The 21,647-nt window shown below is 37.1% G+C and overlaps 1 protein-coding gene across 4 annotated transcripts in view; it reads left to right on the top strand.

Moving 5' to 3' along the window:
* The window catches only part of RFX7 (regulatory factor X7), a 144,539-nt gene that overhangs the window by 58,189 nt on the left and 64,703 nt on the right, over positions 1-21,647 (top strand). For all 4 annotated transcript variants that reach the window (XM_025295635.3, XM_025295634.3, XM_025295633.3 and 1 more), the window contains exon 3: positions 12,856-12,889. In XM_025295635.3, the coding sequence (XP_025151420.3) occupies positions 12,856-12,889 (34 nt within the window). The remainder of the gene's footprint in view (positions 1-12,855; positions 12,890-21,647) is intronic.

Here is a 21,647-nt window from a genome sequence, read left to right as displayed (position 1 = left end):
TATACCCATCTGAGTCAATGTAAGAGTGAGGTACAAAAAGCTATTAGGAGGGGCTTTTGCTTTCTGATTCTGTAGGTCCGAAGTGGGCCCTACAAATTTACATTTCTAACTAGTCCCAGGTGATGCTTGTCCAAAAGTCATATTTTAAGAACCATTTTATTAAGGAATGCTCTTGAGAATCACATCTGTGAAAGGAATGGATAGGAAGGAAACAGAGAGAAAGTTAACCTGCAGTGTGAAGAGTTTTGAAGCAGAAATGGCCCATCAGAGATGTCCCAAAGACAAAGAGCTGGGTCTTTATTTCCCGCATGCTGTGCAGCCTCTGAATGTGAGCTGTCCCTAGAAGGAGATATGACCTTAGGGAGTGAAGTTTTCTTCAGCATAGCTATCCCCATTTGTTGTTGTTGTTGTTCAGTAGCTCAGTCCTGTCTAACACTTTGCCACCCCATGGACTGCAGTACACCAGGCTTCCCTGTTCTTTACCATCTCCTGGAGCTTGCTCAAATTCATGTCCATTAGTCAGTGATGCCACCAACCGTCTCCTCCTCTGTCATCCCCTTCTCCTCCTGCCTTCAATCTTTCCCAGCATCAGTCTTTTCTAATGAGTTGACTCCTCACATCAGGTGGCCAAAGTCTTGGAGCTTCAGCATCAGTCCTTCCAATGAATATATGTGTCCTTAGTTGCTCGGTCGTGTCTGACTCTTTGTGACCTCATGCACTATATATAGCCTGTCAGGCTCCTCTGTCCATGGGTTCTCCAGACAAGAATACTGGAGTGGGCTGCCATGCCCTCTTCTAGGGGATCTTTCCAACACAGGAATCAAACCCAGGTCTCCCACATTGCAGGCAGATTCTTTACCGTCTGAGCCACCTACCCAATGAATATTCAGGGTTGATTTCCTTTAGGATTGACTGGTTTGATCTCCTTGCAGTCCAAGGGACTCTCAAGAGTCTTCTCCAACATCACAGTTCAAAAGCATTGATTCTTTGGCACTCAGCCTTCTATATAGTCCAACTCTCACATCCATACATGACTACTGGAAAAACATAGCTTTGACTAATGTCTCTGCATTTTAATATGCTGTCTAGGTTGGTCATAGATTTTCTTCCAAGGAGCAAATGTCTTTTAATTTTATGGCTGCAGTCATGATCTGCAGTGATTTTGGAAGCCAAAAAAATAGTCTCTCACTGTTTCCATTGTTTCCCCATCTATTTGCCATGAAGTGATGGGACCGGATGCCATGGTCTTAGTTTTTTGAATGTTGATTTTTAAGCCAACTTTTTCATTCTCCTCTTTCACTTTCATCAAAAGGCTTTTTACTTCCTCTTCACTTTCTGCCATTAGGATGGTGTCATCTCCCTAGCTGAGGTTATTGATATTCCTCCCAGCAGTCTTGATTCCAGATTGTGCTTCATCCAGCCTGGCATTTCGCATGATGTACTATGCATATAAGTTAAATAAGCAAGGTGATAATATATAGCCTTAATGTACTCCTTTCCCAATTTGGAACCAGTCTGTTTCCATGTCCAGTTATAACTGTTGCTTCTTGACCTGCGCACAGATTTCTCAGGAGGCAGGTCAAGTGGTCTGGTATTCCAGTCTCTCTAAGAATTTTCCGCAGTTTGTTGTGATCCACACAAAGACTTTGATGTAGTCAGTGAAGTAGAAGTAGATGTTTTTCTGGAACTCTGTTGCTTTTTCTAAGATCCAACAGATGTTGGCAATTTGATCTCTGGTTCCTCTGCCTTTTCTGAATCCAGCTTCAACATCTGCAAGTTCTCGGCTCATGTATTATTGAAGCCTGGCTTGGAGAATTTTGAGCATTACTTTACTAGCGTGTGAAATGAGTGCAATTGTGCAGTAGTTTGAACATTCTTGGGGCTTGCCTTGTAGCTCAGTCAGTGAAGGATCTGCCTGTAATGCAGGAGACCCCGGTTGGATCCCTGGGTTGGAAAGATCCCTTGGAGGAGAAAATGGCAACCCACTCAGTATTCTTGCCTGGAGAATCCCATGGGCAGAGGAGTCTGGCAGGCTACAGTCCATGGGGTTGCAAGAGTTGTACACGACTTAGCAACTAAACCACCTTGAACATTCTTTGACATTGCTGTTCTTTGGGATTGGAATGAAAACTGACTTTTTCCAGTCCTGTGGCCACTGCTGAGTTTTCCAAATAAGCTGGCATATTGAGTGCAGAACAAAGCTAGTGGAAGTGATGGAATTCCAGTCAAGCTATTTCACATTCTAAAGGATGAAGCTGTTAAAATGCTGCATTCAGTATGCCAGCTGTCCCCAAAGGGGGCTGATAACTGAGGGCCTTTCTGTTAGAAAGTCCTGGCTCTGCTATTTCGGGATTTCCTGGTGGCTCAGATGTAAAAACTCTGCCTGCAGTGCTGGAGACTCTGGTTCAATCTCTGGGTCAGGAAGATCCCTGGAGAAGGGAATGGCAAACCATTCCAGTATTCTTGCCTGGAGAATCCCATGAACAGAGGAGCCTGGCAGGCTGCAGTCCATGGGGTCCTAAAGAGTTGGATGCGGCTGAGTGACTAACACTCACTTTTTCTGCTGGAAGCACTCCTAGCAGGTGGGGGACAGTGTCCTTTTTTCCTGAAAAGGGAAAATGGGGCCGTCTATTACAGAGTCCTGGAGAAGGCAATGGCACCCCACTCCAGTACTCTTGCCTGGAAAATCCTATGGACGGAGGAGCCTGATAGGCTTCAGTCCATGGGGTCGCTAGGAGTCGGACACGACTGAGCGACTTCACTTTCACTTTTCACTTTCATGTACTGGAGAAGGAAATGGCAACCCACTCCAGTGGTCTTGCCTGGAGAATCCCAGGGACAGGGGAGCCTGGTGGGCTGCCGTCTCTGGGGTTGCACAGAGTCGGACACGACCGAAGTGACTTAGCAGCTGCATTACAGAGTCCATACATACTCTTTTTCCAGTCAGCCTCCCACCCCTGTCCCAAGACAGCCACTTTTTCTAATTTTTCTTACTCCATTGATTAATTTTGCCTATTCCAGAACATCATATAAATGGAACGAACTGTACAGAGCAAACTTCTGGGTGTTGTCTTGGCTCAATATAATGTCCTGTGGATTCATCCATGTTCTTTTATGTGTCAGAAGTTGTCACTACTGTTGTTTCTTGTTACTGAGTAGTATTCCAATCTATGAATATACAGCATTTTTATCCATTCTTATGTTAACTGCCACTTGGATTGTTTTGAGTTTGGGGGCGTTTTTACTAAAGATTCTGTGAACATGTTTCTAAGAGTCTGTTTTGTGGACACAGTTTTGTTTCTCTTGGATAAATACCTAGGGACAGAATTGTTGTGTTATATAATAGGTTTATATTTACTAAAGTTTTTCAAAGTGATTTTACCTTTTTATTTCCATCAGATATAACAGATGTGATTGCTCAATCCTTGCCAACTTTTTGTGTTTCCAAGTGTTTCTAATTTTAACCATCCCAGTGTGCATATAGTATATCCTGATGACTAATGGTGAACATCTTTTCATGTGCTTTTATTAGATGATTTGTCTATCTTTTCTTTGTGAACTATTTCAGTTGTTTGCTCATTTATTAATTGGATTACTTGTCTTGATTTTTGAGTTATAGGAACTCAGTATATATTCTGGGCATAAGTTTCATCAGATATATTTTGCAAATATTTTCTTCTGATTGGTGACTTGTGTATTTTCTGACATCTTTATATATTTTCAGGTCATGATCTTCTTCTAGGCATTCTATAATTTAAATTTTTATGGTTAATTTTATGAGCCAACTCAAATTTTTCTACAGAATGAGATGTGTTCACTTGTTTATAGATATATCCAGTTATTCCATCAGCCTTTGTTGGAAAGGTTTTTCCTTCTATCTTTTGAATTGCTTTGGTATCCCTGTTGCAAATTGGTTGACTGTGTAGAAATCAGCTATCATTCATACCACTTTTTTTTTTTAACTGCAATAATGTTACTTTACTCTGGCTGCCTTCAAGATTTGTTTTCATCTTTGTGTTTTCATCCCTTTGATTGTGATGTGTTCGTGTGTGATTTTCTTTCTAATTATTCTGCTTGGAATTTGCTGAGCTTCTTTGAATATGTAAGTTTGTGTTTCTCACAAAATTTGGAGAAATTTTGGCCATTATCAGATATTTTTCTGTCTCATTATCTTCAGTTGTATATAACTAGACCGCTTGTTATTGTACTATGAATCTCTGAAGCTCTATTTATTATTTTGAAGATCTTTTTCTTTCTCCTTTAGAATCAGTAAAATGTACTGATTTATTTACTGGTTTAGTGACCTTTTTCCTGCTGTATCTGATCTCCTTTAAAGAAATCCAATGAATTTTGCATTTCAAATACTGTCCGTTTTACTTCTAGAATTCCCATTTGGTTCTTTCAGTTCTACTCTCAGCTGAGATTCCTCCCATGTGTACATTTATTATGACCACATTTTCCTGAAATACTTGAATGTATATATAATACTTGCTTTGAAGTCTTTGTTAATTCTGAAGTCTAGATCATTCAGGGTTTGGTTTCTTTGAGCTGCTTCTTTTTGTTGACTCTGGGTCTCTCTTTCCTTTTTCTTTGTTCTGGCAAATTTTGCTTGTATGATGGGTATTGTGAGTGATATGTTGTAGACTTTGAATTCTGTTATTTTTCTCTGACGAGGTTTTTTTTTTTTTTTTTTTTTTTTTGTCCTGATAGACAGTTAACAGGGCTGAATTCAAATGCCCCAACATTATCATTCCTGTGTTAAGTAGCAACAGAAGTCTCCTCTCAACTCAGATCTTGACACGTTTCAGCTATTGCTTTTTGCTGGACTCCTTGGAGCCTTCCCCAAATGAAGGCCATCTAAATATTTGGACATAGTTTACACAGAAATCTTGTGGCGCTTTCTAGCCCTAGACTTCGTCCTGTGGCTCCTCAGCTAGCAGGAAGGCACATTTTTGTTTCAGTCCCTACTAATTGTCACTGTGTCTGTAATAAGTGACCTCAGGCAACAGCCCTGTAAATACAGATCCTATCTGGTGCAGTTCCTTCTTTTAAGGTTGATGTCCCTCCAGTTACTACCTGCTTTTGATCATATCTGTTTTTATATTTTATCCATAGTATATGGTTGTTAAAGATGGAAAAGCTACTCTAAGTTAGCTTGTCATTATTCAAAACAGAACATTAAAATGTTGAAGCTTTATTTTATTTTAACTGAGTCAGTCAAACCATCCATTATTCAGAGAATGTTTTAGGAAATTGTAAAACATCCACTAAATGGAATATTGCAGTATATTAAATTTTTGAAGCAAAATTTGGAAACGGAACAAGGATGTCTGCTGTCACTGCTACTTTTTACCGTTAAATTAGAGATTTTAGTCAAAGTAATTAGATAAGAAGCAGAGGTGGGAGGAAATAGAGATTGGAAAGGAAAAAAATATTTTCACTATCATAAGTGAAATTATATTCTACAAGAGAATCTATATACATTTAGAACCAATAAGAGTTCAAGAAGGCTGCTGGATATAAAGTCAGCATAGCATACCAATAGCATAGAATACCAGTACCAACATTCACCACATCAGAATGTACATTAGCAGAAACCAGTTGGAAAAGATATTAAGAAAAAAGAGATACAGTTTATAATACCATCTATAAGCTACCTAGTACTCATTAACAAAAGCTAATAGAGAAAATTACATGACATCTTTAAGGACAGGCAAGAATAAATTCAAATTATCAGTCAACTCCCCCATTTCTGTGATACCTATAGTATCAGTACAGTTGTTGAATATGGAAAAACTAAAAGCTCACCTGGAGTTAGACATCCAAAAATTATCAGGACCATTCCAAAAATGGTCAACAGGTGTCATGCACATTCAAAGTGTGGTATTGACTCAGGTATAGACAAGTAGATTAGAATAAAAATGAAAAAAGCTTGAAACAGATTCAAGCATGTATGTAAACATGTATGTAAAGCATGTACACATAGTAAAGTGAAAGTCACTCAGTCATGTCAACTCTTTGCCACCCCATGGACTATTCAGTCCATGGAATTCTCCAGGCCAGAATACTGGAGCGGGTAGCCTTTCCCGTCTCTGTGGGATCTTCCCAAACCAGGGATTGAACCCAGGTCTCTTGTATTGCGAGTGAATTCTTTACCAGCTGAGCCACAAGGGAAGGCCAAGAATACTGGAGTGGGTCGCCTATCCCTTCTCCAGCAGATCTTCCCAACCCAGGAATCGAACCAGGGTCTCCTGCAATGCAGGCAGATTCTTTATCAACTGATCTCTCAGGGAAGCCCAAGTGAAAGTCGCTCAGTTGTGTCTGACTCTTTGTGATCCCATGGACTATACAATCCATGGAATTCTCCAGGCCAAAAGACTGGAGTGGGTACCGTTCCCTTCTTCCAGGGATCTTCCCAAGCCAGGGATTGAACCGAGGCCTCCCACATTGCAGGCGGATTCTTTACCAGCTGAGCTGCAAGGGAAGCCCATAGTAAAATATGAAACAATTGACCGTACAGAATAAACTATGATTAAAATCAAAATCAAAAAAACTAACTTCAAAAATTTTAGAGCAAAATATGGAATGTCTTTAAAACTTTGGCTAGATAGGATTTCTTACAACAAAAAACACAGGTCATAAAGAAAAAAATTAATAAATTTTACTAAATCAAGAGTTTAAACTTTAGTAAGTTACTAAAATGTATCCCTAGCAAACTTAAGATGAGAAGACTAGTATCCAGAATATATAAAGAACTACTTCAATCTAATAAGAAATCATCAACTCCACTTAAAAATGGGCAAAAACAAGAACCAGCAGTTTATGGAGGAGAACCCATACAGTCAAGAAGCAGGTAAAAAGTATAAAACATTGCTAGTAATTGGGATGATGACAATTTAAAAGTTTTTTCATACCCATTAGAATGGCAAGTTTTTAATGTATGTATTATATGTATCATGTATAAATGGCATATGCATGTACGTTTTTTGCACAATAGGCAAATTAACTCAAACTACCACACAATTGCACTCATCTCACATGCTAGGAAAGTAATGCTCAAAATTCTCCAAGCCAGGCTTCAGCGATATGTGAACTATGAACTTCCAGATGTTCAGGCTGGTTTTAGAAAAGGCAGAGAAACCAGAGATCAAATTGCCAACATCCGCTGGATCATGGAAAAAGCAAGAGAGTTCCAGAAAAACATCTATTTCTGCTTTATTGACTATGCCAAAGCCTTTGACTGTATGGATCACAATAAACTGTGGAAAATTCTGAAAGAGATGGAAATACCAGACCACCTGACCCGCCTCCTGAGAAATCTGTATGCAGGTCAAGAAGCAACAGTTAGAACTAGAAATGGAACAACAGACTGGTTCCAAATAGGAAGAGGAGTACATCAAGTTTGTTTATCATCACCATGCTTATTTCACTTCTATGCAGAGTACATCATGAGAAACGCTGGGCTGGAGGAAGCACAAGCTGGCATCACGATTGTGGGGAAAAATATCAATGACCTCAGATATACAGATGACACCACCCTTATGGGAGAAAGTGAAGAACTAAAGAGCCTCTTGATGAAAATGAAAGAGGAGAGAGGAGAGTGGGAAAAATTGGTTTAAAGCTCAGCATTCAGAAAACTAAGATCATGGCATTCGGTCCCATCACTTCATGCCAGATAGATGGGGAAACAGTGTCAGACTTTATTTTTTTGTCTCCAAGATCACTGCAGATGGTGACTGCAGCTATGAAATTACAAGATGCTTACTCCTTGGAAGGAAAGTTATGACCAACCTAGAGAGCATATTAAAAAGCAGAGACATTACTTTGCCAACAAAGTTCCATCTAGTCAAAGTTATGGTTTTTCCCATAGTCATGTATGGATGTTAGAGTTAGACTGTGAAGAAAGCTGAGCGCCGAAGAATTGAATCTTTTGAACTGTGGTGTTAGACAAGACTCTTGAGAGTCTCTTGGACTGCAATGAGATCCAACCTGTCCATCCTAAAGGAAATCAGTCCTGAATATTCATTGGCAGGAGTGATGCTGAAGCTGAAGCTCCAATACTTTGGCCACCTGATGCGAAGAGCTGACTGATTTGAAAAGACCCTGATGCTGGGAAAGATTGAAGGTGGGAGGAGAAGGGATCGACAGAGGATGAGATGGCTGGATGGCATCACCGACTCAATGACATGAGTTTGAGTAAGCTCCAGGAGTTGGTGATGGACAGGGTGGCCTGGTATTCTGCAGTCCATGGAATTGCAAAAAGTCGGACAGGACTGAGCGACTGAACTGAACTGAATATGAAAATAGAGACTATATATTCTACTTATGGAAGTATGAATGTATACAGGAGCTTTTGGAAGAGGAATTCTGTAATACATAATAAAACTGAAAATATATATTCATGAATCCTAGAAAATTGACTTCCAGACTTATAACTGGGAAGTTTTTGATTGTGTATACCAGAAGACATGTACAAAGACATTGTAGCATTGCTTGAAGAAAATCTGAAAAGTACCTAATTGGCTTTCAGTAGAGGAATGGATGAATACATGTGATATAGTCATTCAGTGAAATACTTTCAGCAGTTAAAATAAATGGACTTTGTCTAAAGTGTATCAACATGGAGAGATCTCAAAGACAGGGTTGGGTGAAAAAGACATTTGCAGAATATATACAGTGTAATGGCATTTATATAAACATTTAAAAGCTTCTGGTAGAAGGGGAATATATTTAGATCTACGGTTTAAAAAAAAAAAAATCACATTTTCACTTTGATGCAGCCATGAAATTAAAAGACGCTTACTCCTTGGAAGGAAAGTTATGACCAACCTAGATAGCATATTCAAAAGCAGAGACATTACTTTGCCAACAAAGGTTCGTCTGTTCAAGGCTATGGGTTTTCCTGTGGTCATGTATGGATGTGAGAGTTGGACTATGAAAAAGGCTGAGTGCCGAAGAATTGATGCTTTTGAAGTGTGGTGTTGGAGAAGACTCTTGAGAGTCCCTTGGACTGCAAGGAGATCCAACCAGTCCATTCTGAAGGAGATCAGCCCTGGGATTTCTTTGGAAGGAATGATGCTAAAGCTGAAACTCCAGTACTTTGGCCACCTCATGCGAAGAGTTGACTCATTGGAAAAGACTCTGATGCTGGGAGGGATTGGGGGCAAGAGGAGAAGGGGACGACAGAGGATGAGATGGCTGGATGGGATCACTGACTTGATGGACGTGAGTCTCAGTGAACTCTGGGAGTTGGTGATAGACAGGGAGGCCTGGCGTGCTGCGATTCATGGGGTCGCAAAGAGTCAGACATGACTGAGCGACTGATCTGATCTGATCTGATGCTTTCCTAAGTGGTCCCAAAGAATTTTCTTTATATGGGGGACTAAGTGTATGTTTCATCACTCATTTGTTCAGTGGGTTTTATTGAACATCTAACATGTGCCAAATGATAATACAGCAGTGAGCAGAACAGATTGAGCCCATTTTCATGGAGTTTAAATTCTAGCCAAGGAAGATATCCAGTAAACAAATAAATTAATAAAAATACAGAATGGTTAGTGCAATAATGAAAAGTAAAGCAGGACAAAAGGAATAGAGAGTGATGGAAAGTATTTTGCATGAAGAAGTAGTCAGGGAAGAAGTGTCTGTGAAAGATAATATCTAGCAAAGTCATGAAGAAAGTGAACAGATAAGTTACATGGAAGAAGGGTCTTAGAGGCTGACTGAAAAAGCCAGTGCAAGGCCCTACTCCTGCCTTGAGAAGCAGCAGGGAGGCCAGCATGGCAGGAGCTGAATGAATGAGGAATAGACTAGTATGATATGAGATTAGAAAGATAGCAGAGGACTGGATCCTTCAGGAACATAGGACTAATATGGTGGATGGTGTCGCTTTGAACACTTGGTTGAGAATAGCTCACAGGACTGATGCTGGAGGGTGTAAGGATAGACGCGAGGAAACCAATTACAAGGTTATTATAACACTTTTGAAAAGAAATGACGATGGTTTAGACCAAGGTGGTGAGAAATGGTTGTATTTTTTATATCTTATTTTTTAGCAGCAATTCTTAGCTATAGAAAACCCTCTTCAGTTTAGTCACTCAGTCGTGTTCGACTCTTTGCGACCCCATGGACCACAGCACGCCAAGCCTCCCTGTCCATCACCAACTCCTGGAGCTTGCTCAAACTCATGTCCATCTAGTCGGTGATGCCATCCAGCAATCTAATCCTCTGTCATCCTTTTCTCCTCCTGCCCTCAGTCTTTCCCAGCATCAGGGTCTTTTCTAATGAGTCAGTTCTTCGCATCAGGTGGCAAAGTATTGGAGCTTCAGCTTCAGCATCACTCCTGCCAATGAATATTCAGGACTGATTTCCTTTAGATGGACAGGTTGGATCTCCTTGCAGTCCAAGGGACTCTCAAGAGTTTTATCCAACACCACAGTTCAAAACCATCAATTCTTCAGCACTCAGCTTTCTTTATGGTCCAACTCTTACACTGATACACGACTACTGGAAAAACCATAGCTTTGACTAGACATACCTCTGTTGGCAAAGTAATGTCTCTGCTTTTTAATATGCTGTCTAGGTTGATCATAACTTTTCTTCCAGGGAGCAAGCATCTTTTAATTTCATGGCTGCAGTCACCATCTGCAGTGATTTTGGAGCCCAAGAAAATAAAGTCTATGTCATTTTTTCCATTGCTTCCATGAAGTGATGGGACTGGATGCCATGGTCTTCATTTTTTGAATGTTGCGTTTTAACTCAGCTTTTTAACTCTCCTCTTTCACTTTCATCAAGAGGCTCTTTACTTCTTCTTCACTTTCTGCCATAAAGGTGGTGTCATCTGTGTATCTGAGGTTATTGATATTTCTCCTGGTAACCTTGATTCCAGCTTGTGCTTCATCCATCCTGGCATTTCACATGATGTACTCTGCATATAAGTTAAATAAGCAGGGTGACAATATACAGCCTTGACGTACTCCTTTCCCAGTTTGGAACCAGTCTGTTCCATGTCTGGTTTTAACTGTTGCTTCCTGAGCTGCATACAGATTTCTCAGGAGGCAGGTAAGGTAGTCTGGTATTCCTGTCTCTAAGAATTTCCCACAGTTTGGTATGATCCACAGTCAAAGACTTTGGCATAATATATAAAGCAGAAGTAGATGTTTTTCTGAAACTCTCTTGCCTTTTCGATGATCCAACGGATGTTGGCAATTTGGTCTCTGGTTCCTCTGCCTTTTCTGAATCCAGCTTGAACATCTGGAAGTTTATGGGTCACATACTATTGAAGCCTGGCTTGGAGAATTTTGAGCATTACTTTGCTAGTGTGTGAGATGAGTGCAGTTGTGTGGTAGTTTGAACATTCTTTGGCATTGCCTTTTTTTGGGATTGGAATGAAAACTGGTGGTGAGAAACAGTTGTATTTTTGATATATTATTTTTTCGCAGCAATTCTTAAACTATAGAAAACCCTCTTATCTCAGAGAAACTGTGGGAGTTAAGAAGTGAGAAAGATAGCATGCTTTAGCTGCTAATGAGTGAGAAGCTATACACACAATCCCAAGATCCCCCAAAATTTTAAGCTTCTAAAGATTTTCTATGGAACTGTGAGGAGGGGATTTCAATTCCTCTTACCAAAAGGTATCATTTACTTTTCTTCTTCTGTTAATGATTCTGAGTTTTGCAGTTGAGTTTAATACAGTCATACTTTGGTCTTTAAATAATGAAATTTGAAATTGAAGTACAGGGGTAAAGTTTTGAGGTTACTGATTGCATTAACTAAATTGTGATTTAAATACTTAATTTTGCTTACTCCACAGATTAAATGTATAGCTATATATAAAGGCAAATAACCATTTTTTGCATTTATATGGCTCTAGAACCTTTTATTGAAGATAATATGGTTTGTAACATCTTTTATGATTGTATATAAACTATCTTTGAACTTTTGTGTGATTTCATTGTATTTGCACTTTGATGTGTTAAGATTCAATTATTAAATTATTTTATACTGGCTTCATTTGTTTTATATATTGTTCACTTTTTTCAGTAATTCAGTTAAATTTATATATAGTGGCTTTTGTGTTATTTCTAAGTATAGTCTTTTTCTCCAACTTATTGTTGTATTCGCTAATCTTTTTTATTTTTATGTCTAGGGAGTCCATGTTTGTGTGTGTCTGTGTGTGTATGAGAGGGGAGGGGAAGAGAATCTACTTTTTTTTTTTTTTTTTTTAATTAAAAAAAAAATTTTTTTTACAGCCCAACAAGCTGTATGTGGTATTTTAGTTCCCCAACCAGGAATCGAACCCACACTCCCCTACAGTGGAAGCAAGAAGTCTTAATCACTGTACTGCCAGGAAAGTCCCCAAGAGAATCTACTTTGTAACAAGTCTTTAGATATACAGATAATATTACACCATTATGGCTTTTAAATCCTAAACAAATCATCGTCCAAAGTAGCAGCCATACAGTAAAAATCACAATTCATTGTAAACTTGTGTTCTATGTCTATATGTACTAATACATCTGCACTTTTATGTATGACTAGAAATTTAATTGTTTGTTTAAAATATCTGTTATAATGATAGAGCATAACAACAATAAGATTACTATAGCAATGAACTTAGAAAATATTCTGATCATGTTTTAGGATTGAATTTAGTACGATGAGTAGGAAATAGGTTTTTGTTTTGTTTTGTGAAAAATGCAGTTTTAGGCTCCAATGCCTAATCTTAATAAAAAATTTAACTTATTTTTTTCATGGATATGAATAGTGAATTACCATGTCTGTTTGAAAATACTTTGAATATTTAATAAATTTAAATTTATTAGTCTTACTAATTTAACTTTCTTTTTCTTTTAGCAAAACTATACAATCTAAGGTGGACTGCATTTTGGTAAGTAAAATAACTAATCTAAAAGTTTTTTTGTGATAAGACTTTTCCCACTACATAAAATATATTATTTTTGAGTAAATACTTATTTTAAATATAACTGAGTTTTAGTGAGTAAAATTTGGCGTTTAATTACAACCATAGGGGTGAACTGGCTATATGCTGTCTATTTTCCTATATGTCCTCAATAATGAAATCATAATCTGAGGTAATTGCATGTTTTTGAAACTTACTGGCTTTTACTAAAGATCGCTTCAGCATCTAATGAAGTGAATGTTTAGCTTTCTATTATAGTAATACTTAAAGGATTTGTTAAAGAAAAAATTTAAGATGTTTGATAGGTTAGTTTTCTTGTGGTGAGTGAAGTGAAAGTCGCTCAGTTGTGTCTCTTTGCGACCCCATGGACTATACAGTCCATGAAATTCTCCAGGCCAGAATACTGGAGTGAGTAGACTTTCCCTTCTCCAGGGGATCTTCCCAACCCAGGGATCAAACCCAGGTTCCCACATTGCAGGCGGATTCTTTACCAGCTCAGTCACCAGGGAAGCCCAAGAATACTGGAGTGGGTAGCCTATCCCTTCTTCAGGGGAATTTCCTGACCCAGGCATCGAACTGGGGTCTCCTGCATTGCAGGCGGATTCTTTACCATCTGAGCTACCAGGGAAGCGCTTTTCTTGTGGTAGTGTGTTTTTTATATTTGGGTTGCTAGACTTCAGGAATTAAAGCCACACTAATAGTTTACATTTAGATTGGACTTATAGACTATAAGAATTTGTTTAAATAAAAGCTTTTTAAAATGCTTACTGTATTAGTTTTTGTTGCTATAATGTACTTTCTGTGTTTGGACTGCTGGCCTTTGGGAGTTAAAGCCACAAAATGGTTTAAATTTAGATTGTATTTTCAGTTCCATTGATTTTCTCTTAAACATATAAGAGAAGAAGTATGCATCTACTGAGACTACTGGAATAGTACTGACTTCTTTCATGGAAAGTTTATTAATGGAATGTTCCCTGAGCTCTAGAATATTCAGTGACTGCACTGTTAGAGTCCCCAAAATGTCACTGTTGTTAGTCCTCTTTCTCTCTTGTGACATTAGGACTTTCTTACTCAGGTTTGTGTCTTCATTATAAGCTACCTTCTTTTTGTTAGGAAGCAGGGGTCTGCAGTGTCTGGTGCTGAAATAGTATATGATCTTATTAGCTTATGATAATAGTTTCTAGGTAGGTGAGTAAATAACATTACTTCATAGGAGAACAGGTATGAAAGGTTCTCCTATGCTTTTCTAACCTAATGTTTGAGAAAGAGTACTTTGTGGGGATGTTTTCCCCCTTTTTTCCTTTTTTTTCAATACTCTAAAGTAAATGATCTTATTACTTCCCTTTTACAAATGAAGAGACTGATGCTCTTGCATTTACTAAAAAAAAAAATTATTGGGCCAATGCTAAATATTTGGGAAACAAAAGGACATGTTGCCTTGCCCTCAAGAAATCCAGTCTGCTAAAATAGATTTAATAATTCTCTTAAGACCTAGGAAGGTAGTGATTGGGGATGGAGGGGTAACCTTACCCCCACCCCTGAGAGCATTTTCTGTTTCTCTTTACTCTCAAGAGTTCATATCTACTCTCAGTTGTTTATATCTATCACTCAGTAACTACTGCATAATTACTCTTTGCTAGACCCTGTCTGGGTGTCAAAATACAATGGTAAACAAGACAAATACAGTTGCTATCTAAGACTCTCAGCTTTTTTTCTTTTAGAATCTGAGGTAATATTGGAGGAATATTCAATTTTTCTTTTCATTGAGAAAGTTGAGACAGAAGACTGGTATAATTTATTAAATGTAGCATTTATAAAATAGTAAATAAGAACAAAAAGGGTTTTTAATCTTTTAAGAATTCAGAAGTGTTTATATTTTAGCATAAATTTTAAAGTTATATATATATTTGATGAACAAGATAGTAAGATCTGTATCTTCATAAAGCTTACATTTTATTGAGTGAAGTAGACATTAAATGAATGGTAAAATAAGTAAGCTTTACAACTTCAGATAATAATAAATGCTATTACAAAAATTTTTAAAGGCAAAAGGAGACAACTGATGTTGTATAGGGAATCTTTAGATTGAGTGATTAGGAAAAGTATCTGAGGAAATGACATTTGAAAAGAGACCTGAATAAGAAGAAGCCAGTCTTGTGTAAAGATCTGCCTGTGACAAATACTAGGCAGAGGGAACAGAAAGTACAAAAATTCTGAAACAGAAATGAACCTGGAATGTTTGGAAAATATGAAGAATCCAGTGCACTGGAACTAAACAAAGGGAGAAGAGGATGATAGGAGAAAAGAATAGCTATGGCAAAGGTGTTTTATTCTAAGTGCATGGAAGCCAATTGAAAGATTTATGATCTAGATTTCTTTCTTTTTTTTTTTTTAATGCCCTAGCAGTTGTTGGGAAATAGGCTTTTAGGGGGATAAGAGTAGAAGCAGGAAAATCAGGCTATTGGAAAAGTCGAAATAAGAATGCAAGGCGGTTGCTCGCTTGGAAGGGGAAGATGGGGAAAAAGTACAGAAAATGGGTTCAAGGCATATTTTGGATATAAAGCCAGTAAGCCTGGCTTGCTGATGTATTGATTGTAAAGGGAGAAACAAAGGAATTAAGGATAATTCCTTTTGGTCTAAAAAATATCCTTTAGTATTTCTTATAAGGCAGGTTTGCTCACGATGAATTCTCTTGATCTGTATTTGTCTGTGAGTGGCTATTTTACTTTCAGTTTTGAAGAATAATTTTACTGGATATAGAGTTTTTGATTCATAGGTCCCCCTCTCCATAGGAAGCTGCCATTACACATAAGTTTAAATGATTGGTTTTATCCCTCTAGTCTCTGGGATTTTGTTCCTTTTTTGTCTGATTATCTTTCTTTATGTTCTGTTTTCTCAATTTTTGTTGAGATTCCTTGTTATTTTTTTCATTGTCATCAAGTTTTCCTTGTCATGTTTAAATATAGTCAACCTCATCCGTGTGGAATAGGTCATGGGAGAAGCACCAGACAGGAGTACAGCTGACTCTCGCAGTTAATACCTGAAGTTCAGCAGTTTTTAATGATCCAACACTTCTCAGTGTGTTGCTGTTAGTTTCCAAAGCCCTAAAATCATTTTTCCATCATTTTAGAGTTATTTGGGTGGGAGTGGGGGTCCTGGCCTATTCATTCCATTTGTTCTAGGTATCTCAGCTTTCTCACGTTGTTTTTATCACATTTCTTCAAGAAGTTTTATGGTTTTAACTTTTTGTATTAGGTCTGTGAGCCGATTCGATTTAAATTTATGTTTGGTATAAGATGAACCTCAGTGTTTATTTTTTTAACCAAATGGATAGATATCCAGTTGTTTCAGCACTGCTTATTAGGAAGTCTGCCATGGGTCTTTGTCTAGTCTCTCTTTTCCCATCAGTTGCTATCTGTCTTTATGACATCACCACGCTGTCTTGTTTATGGTAGCTTTGTCAAAAGTCTTTGCCATCAGGTAATGTAATGATTTGAATTGGTTTTGGCTTCTCTGTACAAATTTCAGAATAACCTTGTCAATTTCTGTCAAAAAAAAAAAAAAGTCTACTGGAATTTGTTTGTGTTTCAGTGAGTTTATTGATAGATTTGGGGCCAGTGGCCATCCTAATGACACATTTGCTAATCTATAAGCATGGTGTATCTCCATATTAGTTGATTTCTCTATAATTTCTCTAAGCAGTGTTTTCTGGTTTTCTGTGTATAAGTTTTCTATATATTTTGCTTAAATTATTCCTAAATAAGATTTTGGATTTTATCACAAAGGTATTAAAGAGTGTTTGTTATGTTTTATTGCTGATTTGTATATTGACCTTGTAAGTATGTAGACTTAACTAAGTTCACATATGTTATGTCAAGTTTTTGAATTCTCCACCAAATCAATCATATTATCCCTGAATAAAGAAAAGTTTAATCCCACTTCAGGCTAAATGTCTGTTCATTTTTCTCACCTTATTCGCAACTACAACCTCCAGCTCAATTCTGAATAGAAATGGTGAGAATTGGATTTCCTTTCCCTTGTTCTCAGTCTTAGGGGAAAACCATTTATTCATTCACCTTATAATGTGATATTAACATTAACTTTTTTATGAATGCTTTTTTAAAGTTACTCCCTTCTGTTCCTTTTTTGGTAAGAGACTTTTTATCACAAATACACACTTGATTTTATCAAATTATTTTTTGTACTTACGGAAATAATCACATGGTACTTCTCTGTGGTTCTGTTAACTTGATAAATTATACTGATTGATTTTCCAAAGTCAACCATCTTTGCATTCACCTGGTAAGCTCCATATGGTGCATGTACTTCCGTATGTTGTGTTATACTTTTATATACTGCTGCATTGGATTAGCTATTTTTTAAGACTATTTGTGTTAATTATTAGGGCTTTTGATTAGATGGTTTCTTGTAGTGTCTTTGTTTTTGATATCTGGGTAACATTGGCTTCATGAAACGAGTTTGGAGGTGTTTTTCTTTTATTTTTTGAAGGAATTTAAATTAAAATTAGTATTATTTCTTTTTTATTTTATTTAATTTTCTGGCCACCCTGCACAGCTTATGAGATCTTAGCTCCCTAACCAGAAATTGAACCTGAATCCTCACCTAGGCCCTCAGCAGTGAGAGCATGGGGTCCTAACCACTGACTGCCAGGGAATTCTCTCTTATTTTTAAATATTTATGGTAAGAGTTCACTAGTGAAGCCATCTGTGGAAAAGGTTTTCGTTATGAAATCAGTTTCTTTAATTATTATAAGGCTAGTAAATTTTTTCCTGATGCAGTTTTGATATTTGTGTCTTTCAGGGAATTTGTTCATGTTTGCTATAGTAGTGAGTTTGTTAGTATAATATTGTTTAATAATATTCCCTTATCATCCTTTACTATCTATAGGATTTTGAGCAGTTCCCTCTCATTACTAAAATTAGCAATTGTATTTTCTTTTATCTTAATCAGCTTAGCTAGAGGTTTAATAACTTTATAAATAAAACTAAACTTTTGGTTTTATTTACTTTCTTTCTTGTCAGTTTTCTGTTTTCTTTCTCCTTTAATGTACATTTTTTTCTTATGCTTAACTTGGCTTTAATTGACACTTATTTTTCTAGCCCCTCAGTAAAGAAATTTTAAACTTTTTTTGTCTTTTCATTGTAAACATATAATGCTACAAATAATCCTCTAAGCACTGGTGTAGCTGCATTCCATAATTTTTTTGTGTGTTTTCATTGTCATTCAGTTAAATGAAACTTTTTTAATTATAATTTATTCTTGTTACCCATAATATAGGATGATCAGTTTCCAAGTAGATGAGTATTTATTGAATCTCGTTTTTGGTATAGCTTAGTGAATGTTTCATATGTACTTGAAAATAACATATATTCTACTGTTATTGGATAGACTGCTCTTCTGTCTCTGTATGTCAACTATTATCAGTTAAGTCCAGTTGGTTATGGTTTTTCAAGACATATTTATCCTTACTGATATTTCATTTTTTCAGTTATTGAGAGGGATGCTAAAATCTTGTATTTGTGATTGTGAATTTTTTTTATCTCTGATCCTGTCAGCATTAGCCTCATGTATTGAAGCTATTAATAGGAGCATAAACATTTAAGATTTTTATGTATTCTTCATGAATTGATTCTTTTATTATTATTTTTTGTTTTTAATCTCTAGTAACATTTGTTACTTTCAAGTCTTCTTTCTCTGATATCACTGTAGCCCTTCCATCTTTCTTATAATTAGTGCTTGATTGTGTGGCATATCTTTTTTCATCCTTTTACTTCTAAGCAAAGTTATATAAACACTTTATAGTTAAAGCGTTTTGTTGTTGTTGATGACATCATATACTTAACCAATCTGACAAGCTTTGTCTTAGAACTGCCTGTAAGGTTGAGTGTATGTATACCATTTTGCTATTTATAGTCTTACATTGTAGGTCTACTGTTGATTAATTTGCCCAGTTTTAGTTTATTTGAAAAAAGTCTTTCATTTACAAAAGGTATTTTCACTGGGTATAGAATTCTAGATATTTTTTCTTTCAGCTTTTTTTGCAGTCTAGATATATTTTCTTTGTGGTTTGCATAGACTCCATTGAGAAGTTTGTTTTCTTGTTTCCCTATGTGTAATGTGTTCTACTTTTCTCCTCTGGCTTCTTTCCAGATTATTTATTAGTGATTTTCAGCAATTTTATAGCCTTATGGCCTTGTTTTTCTTTGTTTTTGACCTGCTTGTGATTAACTGAACTTCCATAACCCTGTGGGTTTACAATTTTACATCAGCTTTCAAAATTTTCCAGCCATTCAAATACTCTTCTTTGCCCCCTTCCATCATGGGTCTCAAAGTTTATTTATGTTACGTTCCTCAGTAATTCTCACAGGTCACTAAGGTTATGTTTAGTCATTTTTTTTCTTTTTGCTTCATTTTGATAGTTTATATTTCATTAATATTATTATCACATTCCTTAATCTTCTTGACACCTGTGATCTCTAGGTTTATTCAATGAATTGCCCATTTTAAACCTTGTATTTTTTAAGTTCTAGAAATTTCACTTGGTTATTTTCTTTTATATCCTCCATTTCTTTTGTTAAATCCTTGAGCATGCTCATAAGAACTCTTTTAAGGTCTTTGTTTTCTAATTATCTCTTAAGTCTCTTTACTGAGTTTTTGTTGCAATTATGAGATCATGTTTTTCTGCTTCTTTACATGTCTAGTAATTTTTAGTTTAGTAATCATTTAGAATGTCTAGATTTTGTTCTCTTTCTTTAAAATGTATTACAGTTTTCTTTGGCTGGCAGCTAAAGTACTTACAGATTATCCTTTTGAGGTTGTGTTTAAGCTTTGTTGGGGCAAGTCTAGAATAGCTAGACTTTAGAGTTAGTTCAGCTTTTATACTGGAGAAGGCAATGGCACCCCACTCCAGTACTCTTGCCTGGAAAATCCCATGGATGGAGGAGCCTGGTAGGCTACAGTCCATGGGGTCACTAAGAGTCAGACAGGACTCAGCGACTTCACTTTCACTTTTAACTTTCATGCATTGGAGAAGGAAATGGCAACCCACTCCAGTATTCTTGCCTAGAGAATCCCAGGGACAGGGGAGCCCTGGTGGGCTGCACAGAGTGGGGTCACACAGAGTCGGCCGTGACTGAAGCAACTTAGCAGCAGCAGCTTTTATACTAAGGTGTTACTGCTGTAGTGTCTATACTGAATTTTTTGGGGTGTTGACTGAGATCTCTCAATGCTATCTGATTGGAATTTGAACATGTCGTAGTCAGTTGCAATTTTTTGGTATTTCTCTGCACTCTATCTGTATTTGCCCATGGTGACCTCATCTACTTTGATGATGTCAACTAATCTCAGTATGCTGATGACTCTTAATTATACATCCCCAGTATATGCTCCAGACCCATATAGCCAGCTACTGTCTATTGATCAATTTTACTAAGATGTCACATAGACATTTCAAACTCAACTTTTCCAGAACTAGTTTCACTGTATCGCACCCCAAATTCTGAACCTATTTGTTTTGTTTCCTATTGCAACTGTAACAAATTATCATAAGTTTAGTGGCTTAACACAAGTTTATTATCTTGTCATTCTACAGATCAGCAGTCTGACACAGGGCTCACTAAGATAAAATGAAGGTGTCAGGAGAACTGTATTCCTGTTGGAGGCTGTAGGGGACAATCTTTTTCTTGGTTTTTACAGCTTTTAATGGCTGCATCTTCAAAGCCAGCAATGACTCCTCACGTCTTACACTGTGTCACTCTGACATGTCTCTTTTTTGTAGTCAAATCTCCTTCAATTTCCCTCTTACTAGGACTTTTGTGATTTCATTAGGCCTGCTAGATAATACAGGATGCTGTCCCCATTTCAAGGTCCTTAATGTGATCACATCTGGAAAGTCCCTTTTACCGTGATGTAACAGATTCACAGTTCTAGGGATTTGAGGATTAGGACATGAACATATTGGAGGGCCATTATTCTTTCTGTCATATTATCTTAGTGAATATACTCACTCAGCCAACCTAAAAACATGGTAGTCTTTCTTGTTTTCATCCTCTTTCTCACATACCTCACATCTAGTCAAGTCACCGCATCCCATCACTTCTGCCTTCAAAATTGCTCCATTTTTTTGTATCCTGACTGCTTCTACATTAATGCATACCATCGTGTTTGTTGGAAATAATGGCAGCTATTTTTCTGCTTCTCATCCCTCCTCTTTTATTCCATTCTTCAAAACATCATTACAACATCTTTATGAAATGTGAATCTTTGTATTTTATACACTTGGTTAAGACCTTTTACTAGTTCCCCATTGTTTTATCTTAAGGCATTGAAGATCCTTCATACTAGGCTTTACTTCTCTTATTCAATCTCATCTTTCTCTACTTCCTCTGCAGGCTTGTCAGCAAGCTGCAATAAACGCTTGTGAAGTTAGAGAAGAGAATATATACCCTCTTAGTCTAGAACAACAATGGCCATTAGAACATTCTGCATTGGTAGAAATGTCCAGTATATGTGCTGTTCAGTTTGGTAGCCACTACAGACGTGACTATTTATTAAGCTCTTGAAATGTGGCTAGTGTGACCGAGTAACTGAACTTTTAATTTTATTAATTTGATTTTAAGTTAAATAGCCAGAAGGTGCTAGTGGCAGCCTTTTTGGATAGCGCAGTTCTAGAACAGTTGTTCTCAACTGGAGGCAGTTTTGCCCC

The sequence above is a fragment of the Bubalus bubalis genome, chromosome 11 (assembly GCF_019923935.1).
Source record: "Bubalus bubalis isolate 160015118507 breed Murrah chromosome 11, NDDB_SH_1, whole genome shotgun sequence".
Lineage (NCBI taxonomy): Eukaryota > Metazoa > Chordata > Mammalia > Artiodactyla > Bovidae > Bubalus > Bubalus bubalis.
This window is presented reverse-complemented; position numbering and strand designations above follow the sequence as displayed.